Here is a 19,586-nt window from a genome sequence, read left to right as displayed (position 1 = left end):
TTAATAGATCTGCTGCTTTGTAAAATCAACTTAATTTTACTTATTAATGTAGTTAAGCTACAGGAGGGTAGACTTAAATTGGATATTAGGAAGAAATTATTCATTGTGAGGGTGGTGAGACACTACAACAGGTTTTCCAGAGAAGTTACAATCACCCTATCCTGGAAGTGTTCAAGACCAGGTTGGACAGGGCTTGGAACATCCTGGTCCAGTGGAAGGTGTCCCTGCCATGGTGGGGGGAATTTGGAACTAGGTGATCTTTTAGGCTCATTCTAATCCAAATAATTCCATGTTTTTAAAAACCCTTAAGTTTAAAAATCCCTATCTTCTGGGGAGACAGTCCTCTTAGTCCCGTGCTAGGACTGGAAAACAAGAAATCCAATTGGCGAATTTTGTTTTTAAATTTCATCCTGAAAATTAAAAAAATCTGAAAGCCTTCAGAAACTTTCCTAAAAGCTGCATGAAAATAAGGAGAGTCCTGTAACCCCAAAGCAAGCCCCTAGCACAGTGATGGGAACACATCTATAGAAGGTAGGCAATTCTGGTAAAAACCTAGATGTGGAAATCTTCCTGGTGGGGATCATGACACTTGAACTTCCTCCACATGGGAATTTTGACCACAGATTCTAACCAGGAATTTCCTTGACTAACCTGACATGTCTCCATGGAGAATTCTCATTTCAGCAAACTGCTCCTTCCAACCAAAAATATCTTCCCAAATTTCAGACAGATCCATTCTATGCACATTGACTCAGAAGTCAAATTATTGTACAACATATTTTAGCAAATGCTTATTAAAAAACAAGTCTTCTCCACAAGTCAGACTGCCCCAGGTTAATATAAAACATAATTATAAACTGATTTTACTAACCTAATTCAAAGGCCTGACTGAATTTTTTCATTGAGGTTCAAACTAGCTTTCCTCTGTCAGCTAATTCTACTGGGCAGGATGGGTTAAAATATTAATGTTGGCTTCATCCTATAAATGATTCTGTTTTAAAAGAGACCTTCAAATCTGCTTCGAATTCAACTGATGTAGCCAGAAATTCTCCACTGATTTCAAGAAGGTTTGGTCAAGCCTTTAATGCTCTGTAGGTTGCCTTCCAATGTAAGATGAACTGGAGGGGTTTTCATCAACAAGCCTCCTAGCAAAAGTGACCATGTATTTCCCAAATAAATACACAGAAAAAGAGTCAGAGAAATAATAACATAAATGTTGACAACATAACCAAAGGGGGAAAAAAAAAAAAAAAGGCAGAGGAAATATTTGTTATCCTTATTTATTTAATAAAGAAACATAATAAACTTGAATTTTTCCAGGTACAAACAGCTTAATATGTCCTATGATATTGGCTGATATTTTCCTTGCTCTTTTTGTAGCTTGAGTGATTCATGTGGTAGCCTTTATTGAACAAATCAACAGAAAAAATGGTAGCACTCACCATGCTTATAGACAGTGTGGGCCAACTATTGAGTTAGTGTCTTAAACTAAATCACTGCACTGGGAGGTTGTATCATGGCTCGATTCAGATCAGCATCTCCACTAACAAAGATCTACAAGTGAGGTTTTTTGACATTTTTGAGGGGAGCTCTGCATACCATACAAAGATACCTTTCCCTCTTCATCCCTAAAGAGACGTGCCACAGAACAATAGAAAACCCAATAGAAAACCGACCTTCCAGTTACAAAGGTTTTTGAAAGTAATTTACAATTCAGTTTTAGAAAGTTGCACTGTAAACATCTAGAGTTAAGACCCTCTTTCAGATTTTTTTTTGCATTACTTTTTTTGTTTGTTTGTTTTAGAGGTTTCGGGTAAAAGAACCATTTGTAATTGCATCAGAACCACAGGGTCTCACAGCAATGACACTAAAATGTTCAACTCAAGAGTGAAATGACCAAAGGAAGGGCTCTTCTTTAAGAAAATCAGTTACCTGCTAATTGTCTCTTTATATTCTGTTCATTAGTGGGCCTGACTCTTAATAAGAACAGTGGTTGAATATTTTCTAATATAAGTCGCAAGTAATTAAAATATTGTCAACGCAGCATAACCATCAACTCACTTCTGAGTGCAGGCTGGCGTTTTCCTTGGGTTTCAGACAGTTTACATCATATGTGAAAAAAAATCACATGAGAAATGCTCTTTTTCCTTAGTATTTTTCCTTTTTTTTTTTTTTTTAAATCCTAAAGCATTGAAAGGAAAATAATTTTGCCAGTTGTCAGCCAATAAGTGCTTGTTCAGCAAGTAATGAATGTACTATTTCCTAATTAAACAGTTTCATTATAGGCAGCAGCTTGTTGCTAATGATCGATAAATCCAATTGAGGAGAAAACATTTTAATCAGTAAGTCGTGTCCTCTGAGTGTCAGCCACTCTATAAACTCACAAGATACATATATATGTATAGATATACGTATGTGTGTGTATATATATATGCATATAAATATAAAAATCGCATACTCTTTCTGGGTGATATGTACAGTCAGAATAACATTACAGCATAAATACACAGGGAATTTGTATAAAGTTTCTCTAATTTGAGAAGCCTTGAGCAATTCTGAGTTTTTGGGGGAGGTGAGGGGTGGGGAGGGGGGAAGGAATAAAGAATGTTTTTACTTCAAGGAACGACGAGTAGTCCCCTTAAGTTAGAATCTAATTACATACAAGATTTAAAGGCAACAAAATGCCCATAGGAACAGCCCTATGTTATACACCATAGACATGGGGTTAAAAGGGCAAGAGAGCATGATTATAATAATACTTATATAGTATGGTTCATTCCCTTATAGCACTTTGCAATCAGAAAGTCTTACAACACCCCTGTGAGGTAGGTAAGTATTATTATTCCCATTTTACAGATGGGTAAACTGAGGCACAGATAGGTTAAATTATTTGCCTAAAAATCATGTAGTAAGAATCAGGAATAGACCCCAGGAATCCTGATGGCAAATCCTCTGAATTAACCGATAGACCACTCTCAAGTGAATGCCTGAGACACCTCTCAATGAATGGAGAGAATATATTAGCCCATATTTACACAGATACATTGTCATCCTTCTTTGACATATTGTCGTACATATTCTGACTTGTTTAGAGGACAGATAACAATGGCCATAGATAAACTTGACTGTAACATGTTGCTTTAATTCTTGTTGCCAACCCCATGTGGTTTTTTTGACTCCTTCACAACCTGGGATGTAACTAAATGTTAATGACAATACACCTTAAATACATTCTTGATATCTTTGCTTCTCCAAGGTGAAAAAGCACAATTACTCTTCCTTTAAAGTGCAATGGCTCATTACAGAAATCTCAAGATTTTCCATGAAGTCCAACCAAACCCAAGTACAATCAGTCTGAAGATGAAAAGGAAAGAACTTGTCTGTAATGATGGACATATCTCTATATTCCATAAATAATTTCTCACATTCTATCGAGGCTGAAAGATAATAAATAATAATCTACGATAGCATGTAAAAACCTCTAATACTTCTCTACAGCCACACATCCACCTTTCACCCCACTGTCATTTCTTTGGCCTGAAGCTGAAGGACACATCAACTGTAAATATTACTTTCCCTACAGGAATGAGGAAATAGCTATTATCTAATACATTTTTTTATCAGTTCCTGTATTTCTTGTCCTTCCCCAGAAATCCAACTGTACTATCTGAGAAAATGAAAGATGAACCTTGAGTAAAAAAGATTTAAACCCTCAAAATCTGTATACAGATCCAGAGGTAATTCCCCTCCCACCTTCTTTATCACACAATTGCAGCCGTTCTGCATGGTCCAGTTGGCATAGATTTATTACTATTAGTAGTATTAGTAATTTTTTTTAGTAATATTGATGCACAGAGTTCCAAATAAGGCTGCTTAGCTCAGTGTTCCTGGGGAGAATGTAACTTATCCCACTACCTTAACATAAACTTTGCCAGCCTAGATGGTGCTTTGGATCACTACACACAAACGTGATGCTCTACTTCTATGGCGAGTTTGATTGCAGATTTCAAAGCAGATTCTTGAAACATACTAAAAAATTAGTGCTTTTATTAACAGTTTTACAAACAGAATCCATTATTGTCTAGTTTCCTGAAGGATAGAACAAGCCATATCTCTCACTGTTTTGACATCATTTGCTTCTGTGGTTTTTTGGGGGGTTTTTTTTGTGTGTTTCTGCTGATGTGCAGTTGCAAGTCCCAACAGGAGGGCTTAGTGTAATCAACAGTTTAAATGTTGCTAATTTGATACTTCAATTTGCAACAACTTTCCTCTTCAAGAGACCCGGATCCCGCAAGTTCCTATTACCTTGACTCAGAGTTCATCATGAAGAGTGTAAGGACCATTAATCTCCATGGAAAAAGAGACTGCTTTTTTTTTTTTAAGTAAAAAAATATCAAATATAATAAATTTATGAAAGACCATTCACAACATATACAGTAAGTGTTACATTTTGCTACAGCAGCTGTGATTTTTTTTTTTTTCTTTTTAGAATGCAAGGTCATACGTCGCCATAAGTAAACACACTAATATGAGTAAGACCTTAAATGAATGTATACAGCCAGGCTTTATCTGTGGATAGATATACACTGTGTTTACTGTTTTACAGTCTAGCCTATTCTTATTCACACCATTGATATAACAGCTGTGACCCTGCAGAGAATCTTCCTGTGCATATATAAATATAAATATTGAGCCAAGTCAAAAAGAGCAGGGTCAAATGTTATATGACTTATTAGACTCCTGTAGTTAAGGGTAAAAACTCCACTGTTTCTTTTGCAACTGATTTTTTAATAAGAAGGCTGCTTCAATCGTTGTGTAGTTACAGCATTACATTCTGTAAACAATGTTTTAAAGCATTCTAAACAAACATTTAAACAATTGATTCTTTATCCTTGTCGGGTGAGAGAAGACAATCTATAGCCTCGTCGCTTTTGCTCAGGTCCGTTATCTTCAGCTGGAGGTTTTCACTCGTGCCTCTGGTGACGCTGTCGTAGGACGGAGGGAAAGAGGTGGAGGACAGAGTCTCTGATTTATCTATTGGCCTGCCATAGTTCTCGTTCATCATGAACGCAATAAGCCCTTCCTTCTCGGGCGCATCGTCCTCCAGGATGCTGCTTTCCAAAGTTCTGTGCCGGTACAAGTAGGATGCCTGCTTCATGGAGCGCCGGAACAAATGTCTCCTGTAGGCCCTCTGGATGACGATGGCGGAGACCTCTTCTTGTTTCCGCCGCAGCGTCGTCGTAATCGGCTCGTAGGAGATCTTGGAGGGATTTGCTGCCATGAACTTCTCTTCCATCTGTATCTTAAGGGCATCCATCTCTCCGGATTCTCCTAGCACCCTTTTTGTAAAAGCAAACAAAATATCCAAGCAATGGATCCTGTCTCCGCTGACCATGGGCAGGTCCATCGCTATGAGTTTGATTTTGTTCGGTTTCGCTATGCGCAAAGGTTCTGACAGCGCGTCTGCAAAGTCTGAAAGTGCAGAATACTCAATAAACTGAGTGGCTTCGGGGTCAAACTTCTCCCAGATTTCATAGAACATATCAAAATCATCCTCGCTTAGAGGCTCTGTACTTTCCTCAGTGGCTACACTGAAGTTCTCTAAAATAATGGCTATATACATGTTTACAACAATGAGAAATGATATAATGATATATGTAACGAAGAATAAAATCCCTACGGCGGGGCTCCCGCAGTCTCCCTTTGAACCATTTGCATTGGGAAGGTTTGGGTCGCAATACGGAGGTCCGGTGTTTAAAATAGGATTGAGAAGACCATCCCAGCCAGCTGATGTGGTGATTTGGAAGAGACAGAGCATGCTGTTAGCAAAGGTTTGGAAGTTGAACATATCGTCAATCCCATACTCTTTCTTCACATAGGCAAAGTTAGCCATGCCAAAAATGGCATAAATGAACATGACCAGAAACAGCAAGAGGCCAATGTTGAACAGAGCAGGTAGGGACATCATTAAGGCAAAGAGCAGAGTTCGAATTCCTTTGGCTCCCCGGATGAGTCTCAGGATCCGGCCAATCCGAGCCAAACGAATGACTCTGAAGAGTGTGGGAGAGAAGAAATATTTCTGGATGATGTCAGAAAGTACGGTGCCTTGAAAAGAAAAGAGACAGACAGTAAGTTAGTACATGGGAAATAATCCCAGGCTTTCCTTTTAAAGCAATCAGTCAGGATTACTGAGAAAATAAATGGAAAGTTGCCCAGATTGGAAGGCTCACAATAAAGGGAAAGGCATTGTTGCTTTTTCATGCTCACTTAATCCATAAGAACCTATGAGACTGTAAGCAAAGAATGGTAGTGGCAGTTTTATTAAGGGAAAGCTTTTCTGTTGGTAATGAGAAACCAAGATCAAGTCAAGACACAGATAACTGCAGCTTTTGGCCATGACCCACCTGAGAGATTTGTCTTGAGTGCAGATGTCAGAAGTTGTCTGATATGACAACATTTTTATCTGTAAAATAATGAGTCAGAAATGCAGGTGTGCTGGGTCTGGGGTTTTTTTTGTGCTATCACCAGAACAGCACAGGTTTCTACTGTCCATCCACTTGGTTGGTTTTTGCAGTTTCCCTGATGGGCTGAGAGGGAACTGAGGGCTAAGGCCGTGCTAGCAAGGAAATGAGCTTGCATCCCTGTACTAAACTCTTCCTGCAGGAGTAGAATACTTGGTCCAGACAGTCTAATGCCAAGCCCCTGGCTGCACTGAGCCATGCTGAGCTCCTGTCTCCCACAGAAGAGGCTCACTGGCATGGTCCAAGGCCTCTGACACTGAAAACACTTGGCTGATAGTGGGACAGTTCTGTGAGAAGCATGACAGCTCTGGTTATTTGTGTGCTATGGGCATATCCAGAGCATCCTACCTCAAGGTTCTGGTGACAGCTGTGTGGCAGTGATGTCCCCTGGGAGACCCAAACCTGTGAAATCCAGGCTGTTCAATGCCCCCAGAGCACAGGTGGGTCTCTGAGCACCAGAGATCTGAACTGGGATTTTGCAGCTTTCCCAGTCCACCACAGGGTGTTCAGAGCAGCAGGAGCATCAGCTGATGTCTTCCTAACAAGACACTTTGTCATTCATCTTTTCCCTCACTCAATAGAAACTTTTTTTCAGAAAAGTTGAATTTCTGAGCTCTTTTTCTCACTGAATCAGTTGATCATCTTCCAGTTGCTGCTACTTCCAACTTTAGTGAAATCTCTTATGGTAGGATTTCAGATTCATTCAACCTGCTCTTCTTTAGCATCTAAATACATCTCTGTTTGGGGCTGCAGAACAGCAAATGGCACAAGCTAACAATAAAACTGTGTCTTTCTGTTTCATCCCTGGCAATTTGAGGATGAGGAGCTCTAGTGACAAGGATGAGAAAAGTCAGATTCACTGACTGCCCAAACCTGCCCTGAAAGACTGTTTCAAACTTCTGTAATAAAAAGCAAATAGCAAAGCAATAGCCACTTCCATGTGGCTTTTTTACTTCTCTGTCATTGGCTGTTATGCAGAACTGGTGTGAAGTGTATGTGGTGGCCAGTTCATGTTTTATCACCATGAACCATTAAGTGTAGATAAACCTCCTAATTTTGCTAATCAAACTAGTTTTCATTAGGCAGTGGTATGTTAGTTATAATTACGTATTAAAACTGCGTTTAGAGTTCAACTCTCTGAATTGAAAGCATATATCATTGCACAAACCCTTCAGCTTTGCCAATTAATTTTATGTCTGCCTTTCCAGCACTGGAGTCTGGGTGAAAATCCAGGGTCACCTACCTACGATGGACAGAATCACAACCACAAAGTCAAAGATGTTCCAGCCATTGGTGAAGTAGTAGTGTCGCAGAGCCAGCATTTTGAAGATGCACTCCCCGGTGAAGATGGCAACAAAAAGCATGTTGATTTTGTGGAGGATGTTCACTTTTTCTTGACTTTGGTCATCTGTTTCCACCATCATGGTAACCATGTTAAGGCAGATGAGAATCATGATGGAGACGTCGAAGGCTTGTTTTGAGACGACATCAAAAATAAAACCTTGGTACTTGTTCTGGGGGAAAGGATAAGGTTTAGTTGGGAAATTTGAGCCATGTAAAAAGGATGTAATTTTCCCCTGATTGATCAGAAAGTAAAGAAAAGCAGACACTATATTGCATCTGATTGGAACTTCATCAACTTAAAAGTTATGATGAATGTTTTTTTGATGGAGTTTTCAAATCCATTTGCTCCTAATGCTTTTTGAACTACTGTAAACAAGACACTGGACTGTAGCCACGAATTTATTCAGTGCAGGCAGGTGGCCACTGGCATATGTAAATGGAACATGTAAATTGCAATGTTAGTCAATGCTGCAGAACATCGCTGCAGAGGGAATTTTATACCACAGGTCACTGGACTTGCAAATATCGTCCAAAATCAAAACGTATAATTATAAGTGCTTTTCATCTGGGAGTAATAAACCTTCCTACACTGGAGAGTCAAATGGTGCTTATTCTAGTAAATAAATATTCAGCTATGACCCAAAGTTCAAATAAATTATGCCGTTCTTACCAGTGGCCTTGGGATTGGCTTTTGAGGTTTCTTGGATCCCAGCTTTTTCATTGCATTATAATATTTTTTCTGTTCTTCAGTCATGAATATGTCCTGGCCACCTAAGTATAAGGTAAGAAAAACACTATTACTTTTGATGAAGAGAGCTCACCTCTGCTCCCTTCCAAAAATCAAGGATGAACCCTCTTCTATTTCATTTCCCTCTTAATGTAGCTTTCATCAGGTTGGACTGCTTTAGAGCGACAGTGGTGTTTGTGCACAGAGAACATCAGGCCAGTCAGTGCCCCTGTGTCAAATTTTGTGCCAGAGATCTCCTCTGCCTGAACTGCTTTGCTGCATTCAGTGAGGAACAGAGTCCCCTCACCCTGTATTTTCAGGATATTCATGCTCTAGGGACACTAGGGATTGCTACAGCTGTGCCTTTGTAGAAGCTCTGCAAGGTGGTTTCTGCAGATGCTCTGCCACTGATCTCAAGGCTGCTGTGGCAAAGCCATTGCTGATAATCTGTTCCTTGCCTTGGTCCCTGCAGCAGTCACAAGATGATGTGTAGCACATGCACTACTTATCTTTTTCTTTTGTTGGTTAAAATTGTCAATGATGACACCGATGAAGAGGTTCAACGTGAAGAAAGACCCAAAGATGATGAAAATCACAAAGTAAAGGTACATGTACAAATTGCATTCCCATTCAGGCTGCTCCTCGCACTGCAAAGATAAAGGGGAAAGCGTGAAAATGACACCACCTCCACACACATCAAAATATTGATACAGTGAAAACAAAGCTGTCCATCGGAAATAAAAATTATGAGATATAAGGAAAATACTGTAACTCGCATGAGCAGTGATCTCTCCTTGGTCTCTTAAGTTTACCACTGGTATCTGGAATGCCACACACATTTCAGCAACACTTCACAACACTGTCACAGCAATCACATTGCTCCAGAAAGTGCAACTCCTGAATAAATCCTACAAAATGTTCTCAGTCTGAACCCAGAATGGGAAAACAATCAATTTTCTGATGAGAAAACAATCAATTTTCTGATTATCCTAATGGCTATATGAAATAATGGTACTTGCAATAAAACAGAAGTATGATTGCAATATAATTGAATCCTACTAAAACCCACTTTTTTTTAATGAGAGGTGGAATGGAATAAAGTCTTTTGCTGAAGAACTGAATCACATAGTCTGATAACCTCAGGTCACCTCTGCCATGTCTGCCAACAGTGCTCAGACTTGCCCCATGAGCTCCTGCTATCTAAGCAAGGTGCATTCCCTAAATGCCATATTTCCTTGTGGGTAATCCATGAGTTTCGTTCAGTGGCAGGGAGGATACCTGTGGACATGTAGTCCCAGAATAAATCACCATCACAAGCTAGGCTATTGTCTTAGGTTGCAATGCAAGATGTAAGCAGGAGTATGTGTTCTATTACCAGCTGTCAAACCAGGAGGGGCAGTGTTCTTTATCTCTTCCAGGACCCATCCTCCCTCCAGGGGTATCTGCTGTTCATGGGCCATCCAGGCTCACTGCAGGGCTGAGACAATTACATCATCCCATTGGGAGAGGCTCCACCCAGCAGGAGGAGCCAAGCATTCCTACCTGGATAAAACCTGAGATTGAGAACACCAGCACAGCCTGTTTGCACTGGATTCCCAGAGGGAGACCAGACCCATCTCACCACCACTGGACCCTTCTAGAAGATCATCTCTGCTCCAACAAAACCACATCTGTCACTGCAGGAGGACTTGACTGGACTGACATCAACACCCTGACCAACAGGGAGTCAGGTTGTATTCTGACTCTGTCAGTAGTTTTTTTGTACTCCTCCATTTTTATTTTCATTTTCCTAGTAAAGAACTGTTATTCCTATTTCCATATCTTTCCCTGAGAGCCCCTTAATTTCAAAATTATCATCCAGAGGGAGGGGGAAATTCTCCATTTCAGGGGAGGCTCCTGCCTTCCCTAGCAGACACCTGTCTTTTTCAAACCAAGAAAGCTGTGCAAAGCTACTTCTGGCTCCTGTGGTGCCATTAAGTTTTTCCACCCCTTATTCTTCCCCTGAGTCTTCGACTTTTGCCCCAAATTCAGCCTGTCAAATTTCTAGTACCAGACAGCTGCCTCAAAAATTAACAGTAAGTATAAATTTGTTTCTCTAATATAATTAAATAAAATTGTTTCTCTAATATAATTAAAAGAAGGAAAGAATACTGCAGAACTTTCAATAAAAAGATAAACAAACCCTGGTGTAGCAGAGGATATGCATTTTCATTTGTTTGTTTTTACAGAAACCTGAAAGCTGAACAGGAACCAGGTAAGAACTGAGCTGTCCCCAGCACATCTCAAGTCAGAGCTGGAAGTTCACACTTTGTCTGTTAGAAGCTTCTCCACGCTCCTAGTGGAGCTGCTGCCTGCAGAAAACACACTTGCTCAAAGTGAAGCTGTAGGGAGGGTTAAATATTCGTCTCATGGGGCAATTCAACTTAAACCCAGCACTTTTAAAGACGTGTTATCATCAGAAGTTGGAAAAAAAGGCAGTAAACAGGGAGAGGGAAAGAAATATAGAGAACAATTTAGGTCTTTGGTGGACTCAGGCTCATCCTTGTGGTGCCTCTGTGTGCTGGGAGTTCTGCAGTAGGAACAGATAAATAACTTGTGCAGGACTAAGGGTCACATTTACTTTAATTTCAGGGTCCTCATGCTTCAGTACAGCTACAAACAATGAGAGTCTGCAACTGTCCCAGCCAGAGTAAGACAGGGACTGGTACCCTGCATGTATTTTATTTTGTTGTGTTTGTTGTTAAGCGTAATCAGTGCTGCAAAAGGCAATGGAAAAGGAAATTATTAATTTCCTTGCAGACACTTACCTCTCTTGAATCCACTGCTGCATACATAATATCCATCCAGCCTTTAAATGTGGCCTGAAAAAAATCCCACATAAGACATAGGCATATTAAACAAGTACACCCTGAAATGATATCATCTCTATGATGAACTTTCAAAATGCAATGTTGAGCACATACTTTACAATTAATACATTGCCTGCCTTGCAATCTAACATGTATCTTTCAGTTTTTGCTCATTTAGATATTTAAATTCATTCCAGAATGGTTTTTTCCTGATTTTCTCATTTCTGTGGTTTTTTTTTTTTTTTTTTTTTTTTTTTTTTTTTTTTTTTTTTTTTTTTTTTTTTTTTGACTTTCTGCACCACTTGCAGGGATAAAAGAGAGATTTTTAGAAGAGATTTAAAGAAGGAGAGAAAACATAACAATTAAATCTTTGGAAGTTCTGACCTTAAAAATTTCAAGTAATGAAGAGATATGGCTACATATGACATTAAACAATGTTACTGTGCACAAGCCTTGCACCAGGTGAGATGGATCCCATCCACATCCTGCTGAAGCTTGGATTCTGCCCTCTTCTAACCCAGGGCAAATCACAACAATATTAAAGCCCAGGGAGCTGCATAAATCACAGCAGACTTGAAAGAAGCAAAGGCAATCAACACCTGCTGTGAGCCTCAATCTGCTTTACTGTTCCGATTTTCTTTTTATTAAGCGTCATGAAGTCAGTAGTTTTAATATTTTTTCTTATATCATTGTTTAAAGAAGAAAAGATTCCACAGAAGTCAGTGTCTCTTATTGGAATGTTCAATGCAGAAAGGCAGTGACAGCACTCCTAGGAGAAACACAAGGAAGTGATTTTTTACTATTCTGTAGCAAACCCACAACTCTTTGATCTCAATATATGCCTTTTATTAGGCACAGCCTGATGCCAAGCACACCTGGCATTAGGTCTGACTCTGGCCTAAGCCCCACTCCCTTTATTTGGATTCTCTGGAGTTGTTTCTCACTTGACTTCTGACCTATTTAGACTTACCTCAGGCAGTGTGAGCAGATAATGAGGCATTTTTAGATTTATTAATTTAAGCAGATTTACACTGACATGCATGTAGGACCCACACCCAATATTTTTTTACATTCTACTGACACTTAAGTTGAATTTTGCCCTATTGTGTAGGCATACAATTCCTAATGCTAGTAGGAATTTGGCCAGAGGTTACCAAGAGAAACCCAGGCAGCTGGGCTGAGGTGGGTACATTCAGTGGCTTTAGAACTCTATTATTATTATTACTATATTAAGTCCTGGAGGTAATTCCACCTTCCCAATTCCTTCTGAATGCTACTGAGCCAAAGGAAAATGTACAAGAGATCAATGATATTTCTCATGAAAGTATATATAAAATAGTGTTTGAAAGGTTGCACCTATTCTTATCTACTGATTGAAAGGGATTAACCCACTCCCCCAAATCAGAACCCTTTGGAAAAATCTCTTCCATAGAGAGATTTGTGTGTTAAAATATCACTTAAGATGAAAAGTATCTACAGGAACGATCAGCAGTTTTATCAAAACAAATAATTACTTGAACCTGTCATGCTGATACTCTTCAAATATTCTAATAATTTCCTTTTTTGTTGTTCTCTTTCTAATCTGATGAAAGACTTTCTGGTGCCATTAGAGCTTGCAGCTCAAAGTGCTGTACAGGAAGGGTGGCTGGGATGAAACAAGAAATCCTTTCCCTGTGGCACAAAATGATATGATCATAGCCTGTACTTTTCTCCCACTTGGGAGGAAATCTTTTTCTCTTGAGCAGCTATTTTACCCCTCAATGTGTACCACAGACACGAGCAACTCTCCTGCAAGGCACAGTGGTTTGAAGTGATAAAGGATGATGAAGTGATCTGACAAAAATAAATATTAAGAGAATGAAGTGCTGTGATTTTCTGTTTCCTCCAGTTGTTGAGAAGCAAGAGAATTAAAAATCTATGGGACATCTGGAAAGCTTCCCTGGACACTTCAGCTGCAGAGGGTAAAAGATACTGAGAATGAAAGAAATATAACACTGAGAAAAGAAATTATTTATCTGGAATTAGTAACCACTTACACTCTGGATAAGGAAGTGACAAAATCTTCATGGGAGTGTTTGTGATATTATCCTGCCTGGAAGCTATCCAGAGAAACAGCATTTTCTACTGAAACTGTCATGTGATGAGATTATCTACTGATAAACTCATCCTGGGATGGGATTACATTTCGTTATTTCACTGGTGGTTAGAGCTGCAATGCAGCAAATTAGTGGGGAGGAGGATAGGTGGGGATGGCACTGGCTGCTCTCAAACCAAATGGTGTCTTGAAGTAAAGTAAGTCCTTAAATCTGTAAGCCTTTTTTTCTTTTTCTTCTTTCTTTTTCTTTCTTTTTCTTTCTTTTTCTTTTCCTTTTCTTTTTCTTTTCTTTTTTTTTCTTTTTTTCTTTTTCTGTCTTTGTCTTAGTCTTTTTCTCATTTTTTTATTCAAGAAATAGAAATTGTTCAATAAAACTATCTGCTTTTCATCGCTGAAACACTGGCCTTCACGTTGTTGAAAATTTCTCTGGGTATTCCTGTTGATGAGAGAAATTTCTGAAAGCTAAATCAGATATTTTTTTTTGTACATTTTGCATCCACAGTGACAGTAAAACCTGGCATTGCAGTTTACAGAAGAGATCATGTAACGCAGTAACTTTAGACACACAGTGCTGCCTCACGACCATTTTGTGTCTGATTTATGGGCTCGGTCAGGACTTCAGACCTGGCATGAGGGATTGCTTTAACTCTGCAGCTCCTGCTGGCCTAGGAGTGCTCCTGTTATCTCCCTCTTCTTTATCTGGAGTCCCAAAGTGACAGAGTTAATAGGACATATTCAAAGACAAGTAGGATATAGTCAATCTAAGTCCGTTCTATCTAAGAAGAGCTTTTCCATACAAGTCATATGCTGCATGAAACACCATTTATTTCCTGGCTATTCCTCAATAGATGGCTGAAATTTCAAAATACATTGCAAAAAAAATATATGTGGAGGTGATCACAGGGTGGAAGGGTAGGATTATACAAGAGAAATGCAAAACTGCTACTGGAAATTTAAGATATTTCTTTGATCAAAAAAAGATTTATAGAACATAGGCGCTGTGATATTTTAAGAAAATTTGAAACTCAGAAAAACCATTACTGAAGCACTGGGTTGTAGCAAGACCTTTTTCCTGTTAGATTAAGGTTTAAGGAGTGTTAAATCACCAGGAGAGTGAACCATCCTTCTTGCGAGTCAAAAAGTTGGGATGACAAAGATCTTTCACTCTCTGTGAATGAGGCATTCCTCCTGCTTGTAGAGGGAGCAGATTAGTCACCACTGTTATTTTATTAACCTGGTTGGGGACAGCCTGTTTGTTAGCTGGAGAGGCTTGACAGTTCACATGAATGTTTTCTCAGACTCATTCACTCAAAGTGGCATCTTCAGGACAACATGATGTATCCCAATCAAGAGAGGAAAAGAGCAGAAGATATTTGGGGCAAACTTCATGCAGTTCTCAATTACATTTTTCAGAAAGCTTGTCTCTGGATAGAAGTATGTCCCAAAGTTTCTCTAGTAGCAACTTCTATTCCTTTCAAATACGCTGCTGAAGAAGACAGAGCACCAAGCAGATTTGTTTTACACATTTCCATTTGGATTTGCAGACATTCAGGCATTTCAAAGCAGCTTCAGAGCCACTCAGATTCGTACTGTGGCAGCTGAAAATGTCAGCAGTCAAGAGACAAGTCACACTAAAACGCTCATGTTTTGGATCCTGGGGGGATTGTAACCCAAATATTTATTTCCTCCCTGCCCTGCTGTGCACAGGGATGGACAGAGGTGTCTGTCTCTCTGGGAGAGCTGGGCTGTCAGCTGAGCCCCTGTATTTCCCACGGGGGTTTGCTGGTGAAATGTGACCCCTTATGGAGAATATTTGGCAAGGGGCACCTGTAGCTGACACTCCTGGCAAAGGAGATCCAGATGTTTGGGTCCCTTCTCTGTGTCTGTCACCTTTTCACTCGATTGCCTGTGGTCAGCAGCAGACATAAGAGCTCCAGGTGCAGGATTAAAGTCAAAATCAATCCCCTAATGGAAACTGGCTCCTACTCTTCCTCTGTGAAGAAGGAGATGCCACCTGCCATGGAAGTTGAGTTTGTGTCCTGCTAAAATCGGTTTGTTCAGCCTGACCAAGCCTAGGTTTATAACACTTCTTTTGTACTTTTGCAGACGGAAAATCTATTTCTCTTCTTCCCAATACAGGATCACAGGTTTCAAAGAAACCTGCAGGGTCATCAAATCCATTTCCAACTGGAAAAGAGCAGTATTAGCCTGTTCCCTTCAAATGTGTGCTGAGATCCACCTTATGACCTGTTACGTTTCTTCTGCCATCACTGATCCCAACAAAGTGACTACAAAAGACTGCTTCAGGATATTCCTTAGGAAATTACAACCTATGAAAAGCTAAAGATTTTCAGAAAACTGGAGCTTGATTCTTATAAAAGAAATGGTGAAGGAATAGCTGCCTCTCTGATGGAGTTTTTCCCCCCACAAGAAGTAGGCAATTTTATGTAGTCAGAGGAATCAAGAAACTTCAGGTAAGGCACAATATTTAAAACCTGGAAATTCTTGCTCATCTAAACTGGATGTTTAAGTGAAAGACAAAGAAAACACTATATAGAACAGAAAATTTAATTAAAGGCGTTCAAAGTGAAATAATCTACTCTGCATGGCTGAGCTGAATATCATGTGCAACAGATAAAAGCTCCCACTCTCAGCAAGTCTATGTAATGGAAAGAATTAAAAGTGGTTGTGTTCATTCCAATGTTTCTGCTTTCCAGAGGGTGTGAAAGCTCAATGGACAGTGATCAGAAGATCTCAAACTCAAGAGTTTGTGTACCAGGAACTGCACACATAAGAACAAGGATTTCTCTGAGAAAGGAAAATTGCTTCACGGAGCTGTTCCATGCATCTGTGACAGAGAAAACCAGATCTGGGAAAAACAAACTCACTTTCTGGGAAGGAGAAGGGCTGTCAAATCTGATGGGGACCTGTGGGAGGCTCCTGCCCCTTTGGAAAGGCAGGAGGGGGCTGAAGGCTGCTTTGCAAAGGGTGGGTTCTGTATGTGACAAATCAACTGAACTCCCAGAACACAATTTTTTATCCCAGAACTGAGAGATGCTGTCACAGGCATTCCAAGAAAGAAACCTCTCTGTCCAAAGATGTAGCAAGGAGCTTATTTAACTCTGCATGGGAAAAATGTGACACATCAAACACTCCAAAAGCGCACATCCATTCCCTGTCACCATTTGGCTCCAGATTAGGAACAATGGAAATAAGCATCATAACCACTATTTTTATGTGAGGGCCCTGTGGAATTGCAACACAAAACAATTTGTCCAAAATCCCCCAGCAGTCCAGCAGCAGGGCCTGGACAAGGTGGAGTCTCCTGTGGCTCTTTCTATTAGGTTGTCCTGGGTCAAAACACAGTGAATCTCAGTGCATACAACCCATTTATCTGTATTTTACATTTGATGGTGAAAAAGGTTGTAGAAGTGGCTTCCTTCTGTCATTTATAGCTCAAATATTGCCATCATCTTTGAATCCCAGCAGTCTCTTCTCTGCTATGCAGAGCTGAGGCTGGGCTGGGGGCAGTGTCAGTGACCCGATCCCCACCATGACCCACAGTTAGATTCAATCTGAATCATTATTTCAGCAGGTGGACACAAGGTGAGGAACCAGAATAAGAGGCACCAGTGTCCTCAAAAATGGAAAGTGAGCAGAGGGTCATAAATTAAGACAACAGCTTCATGCAGTAACTTCATCTGGGAAACTGAAGGCACTACAAGCTCACTTGTTTCCCTGCAGGATATAGTGAAATCCCAGGCTGTTCAGGAAGGACTGTACACTCTGTCTGCATGGACAGTCCTTCCTGTATCACATATTTCTTTTCTGGAAGTGAACTTTGCTCTGGATTACAATATTGACAAAATGGTCTTTAATTCCTCTCATTAGTCCAATGACCTCCCAGAGAATTGTATTAGTGATGCAGCAGAAACTCAAATTAAAACCATAAACTGCCATAATATCTCTAAGCCAAGTTAATATGCAAAATATGATTTATTTACACTTGAGGAAAGGCATTGACCTGGGTAAGGCTGAAAGACCCAGAAAAGCCCAGAGGTTAACCTGAGCTTTTGAACTGATGGTTTCAGTGAGAACCAGCAACATCTGCCCATTAGTTTCTGGTGGTCACACACTTACCACTTGCAGCAGAGCCAGGTACCCAGCACCAACATTATCAAAGTTAACTTTGACTTTTGTCCAGTAAAACGTGCCCGACACGTTGTAAAGTATGCAGTCACTCATGTTGTTAATGATTTTAGAGTCCAAAGGCATATCTCCTTCTGTCTTATTAATGCACTTCCCAAACTTCCCAGCAAAGAGGTTCACTCCCATGATGCTGAAGATGAGCCAGAAGATGAGGCAGACGAGCAGAACGTTCATGATGGAAGGGATGGCTCCCACAAGGGCATTGACCACCACCTTGGGGGAAACAGGGAAGGGAAAACAGAGTTAATGTCAGCACTTGTATAGACACTTCGTTAACAAGCTGTTGTGCACCCTTGATTAACGAGTCTGAACCCTCACGTGGTGACAGGTGGATAAGCACTGACACTACCTAAGGAGCCAGACCACTTCTAAAGGCTTCAAATATGACTACTTTTCTTCCTTTTGATAATCAAAGGAAGAATCTGTTGGCATCCCACCCAAGGGATGATGCTTTTCCAAGAGGAATCTCTGAATTCAGCAGTTATCTTGACTGCTCAAATCTTTCTGGATAGTACATTTCAGTCAAACTCTAATAATAATGTGACTAATTGGAAATGGCTGGGGTCTATGACAGTGACTCAAAAATAGAGAAAAAAAGATTGCTGAAATCTCTGACTCCACTCAGGCCTCTGTAACCAGTGGGTTGTGAACTATAGCTGTGATAAATTTTGCTTAATTAAACAACAGATTGAGACATACTGTACTGTGCCAGCTTCCCCTATCTGATCAGTACGCATGATTAAAAGGGAAAAACCATTCTAATTTAACAAAAAAAATCTTGTTTTTTTTCCTGTGTCATGCTGTGAAATTCCTACCCATTAACCCCCAGGCAGGGCTGTGACCCCCTGCATAAAATCACACATTCAAGCGAAAAGCAGAAGGAGCTTTTAAGGTGTGTGAACAATGGCACTAGAAATGGACTCCACGCTGAAGCCAAGCAAAATAAACAGAATTCAGACCATCCACAAACCCTCTACAGGTGCCAGGTCTTCATGCAGTACTGTAATACCACTACACCATCCAGGCAAGGTGCACACCATACACTGTTTTGACCAACGTTGAGGTTTAAGGTGGTTAAGTCATCTGTGCACATCAAACCTCACACTAAAGAACCAGAGAGTCACAGAATATCCTGAGCTGGAGGGGTCCCACAAGGATCATTGAGCTCAGCTCCCAGTCCTGCACAGGACACCCCAGGAATCAAGCCAGGAAAGATGTTTTCTGAGGGAAGAACCCTATCACAGAATGCAGTTTTCCCTCTCCTATGCCAAGGAGGTTTCTCCATGTTCACAGCCTTTGGAGATTCTGCCTTTGCATGGTCTAGGGCAATGCTGCCTCCCAGATAGCTGCAGACACCAGCTCCACAACATGAATTTGTCTCCATCCCTGTCTCATGCTTTGGAGAATAAAACCTGATAGGCGGCCACTCAGCTCCTCTTCTTCTCCATCTACATTTCTGAAACTGAGACAAGGTGATATTGATCCATAAAAATTAAACTTTATCCAATTGGTGGATTTGATTATGGGAAATGTCAGCTCTTTTTTTTCTCTTGCGTTAGTGTCCAATTTTCTGACAAGCTAATAACATAACATTCACTTCTCCATCATTTTTGCATTGCTGTGGAAGAAAAATAGCCAGAGGAGGGAAATGGTTTTCATGCGTGTGTAGCAGCAGCTTCCTCTACAGCACACAATACAAAATTATGTAGATCTTCCAAAACTCAGATTTATATTTTGTGCATTTATGAATGAAGCTGATTTTCACACAGGAAAAGCTGTTTGACCAATTGTTTTGTTTTTTTTTTGTTTGTTTGTTTGTTTGGTTTTTTTTTTTTTTTTGT

General features: G+C 40.1%; 1 protein-coding gene across 3 annotated transcripts in view; it reads right to left on the bottom strand.

Moving 5' to 3' along the window:
- Window positions 1-1,264: 1,264 nt before the first annotated feature.
- Window positions 1,265-19,586, bottom strand: part of LOC136358179 (sodium channel protein type 5 subunit alpha-like) — a 176,572-nt gene continuing 158,250 nt past the window's right edge. For all 3 annotated transcript variants that reach the window (XM_066314122.1, XM_066314104.1, XM_066314114.1), the window contains 6 exons: window positions 17,677-17,958; window positions 11,400-11,453; window positions 9,098-9,239; window positions 8,536-8,636; window positions 7,765-8,035; window positions 1,265-6,105 (listed from right to left, as the gene is read on the bottom strand). In XM_066314122.1, the coding sequence (XP_066170219.1) occupies window positions 4,871-6,105; window positions 7,765-8,035; window positions 8,536-8,636; window positions 9,098-9,239; window positions 11,400-11,453; window positions 17,677-17,958 (2,085 nt within the window). In that variant the 3' untranslated portion in view covers window positions 1,265-4,870. The remainder of the gene's footprint in view (window positions 6,106-7,764; window positions 8,036-8,535; window positions 8,637-9,097; window positions 9,240-11,399; window positions 11,454-17,676; window positions 17,959-19,586) is intronic.

This window comes from Sylvia atricapilla, chromosome 1, assembly GCF_009819655.1.
Source record: "Sylvia atricapilla isolate bSylAtr1 chromosome 1, bSylAtr1.pri, whole genome shotgun sequence".
Taxonomy (NCBI): Eukaryota; Metazoa; Chordata; class Aves; order Passeriformes; family Sylviidae; genus Sylvia; species Sylvia atricapilla.
Note: the sequence above shows the minus strand (reverse complement) of the source record. Positions and strands in the feature narration are given on the sequence as shown.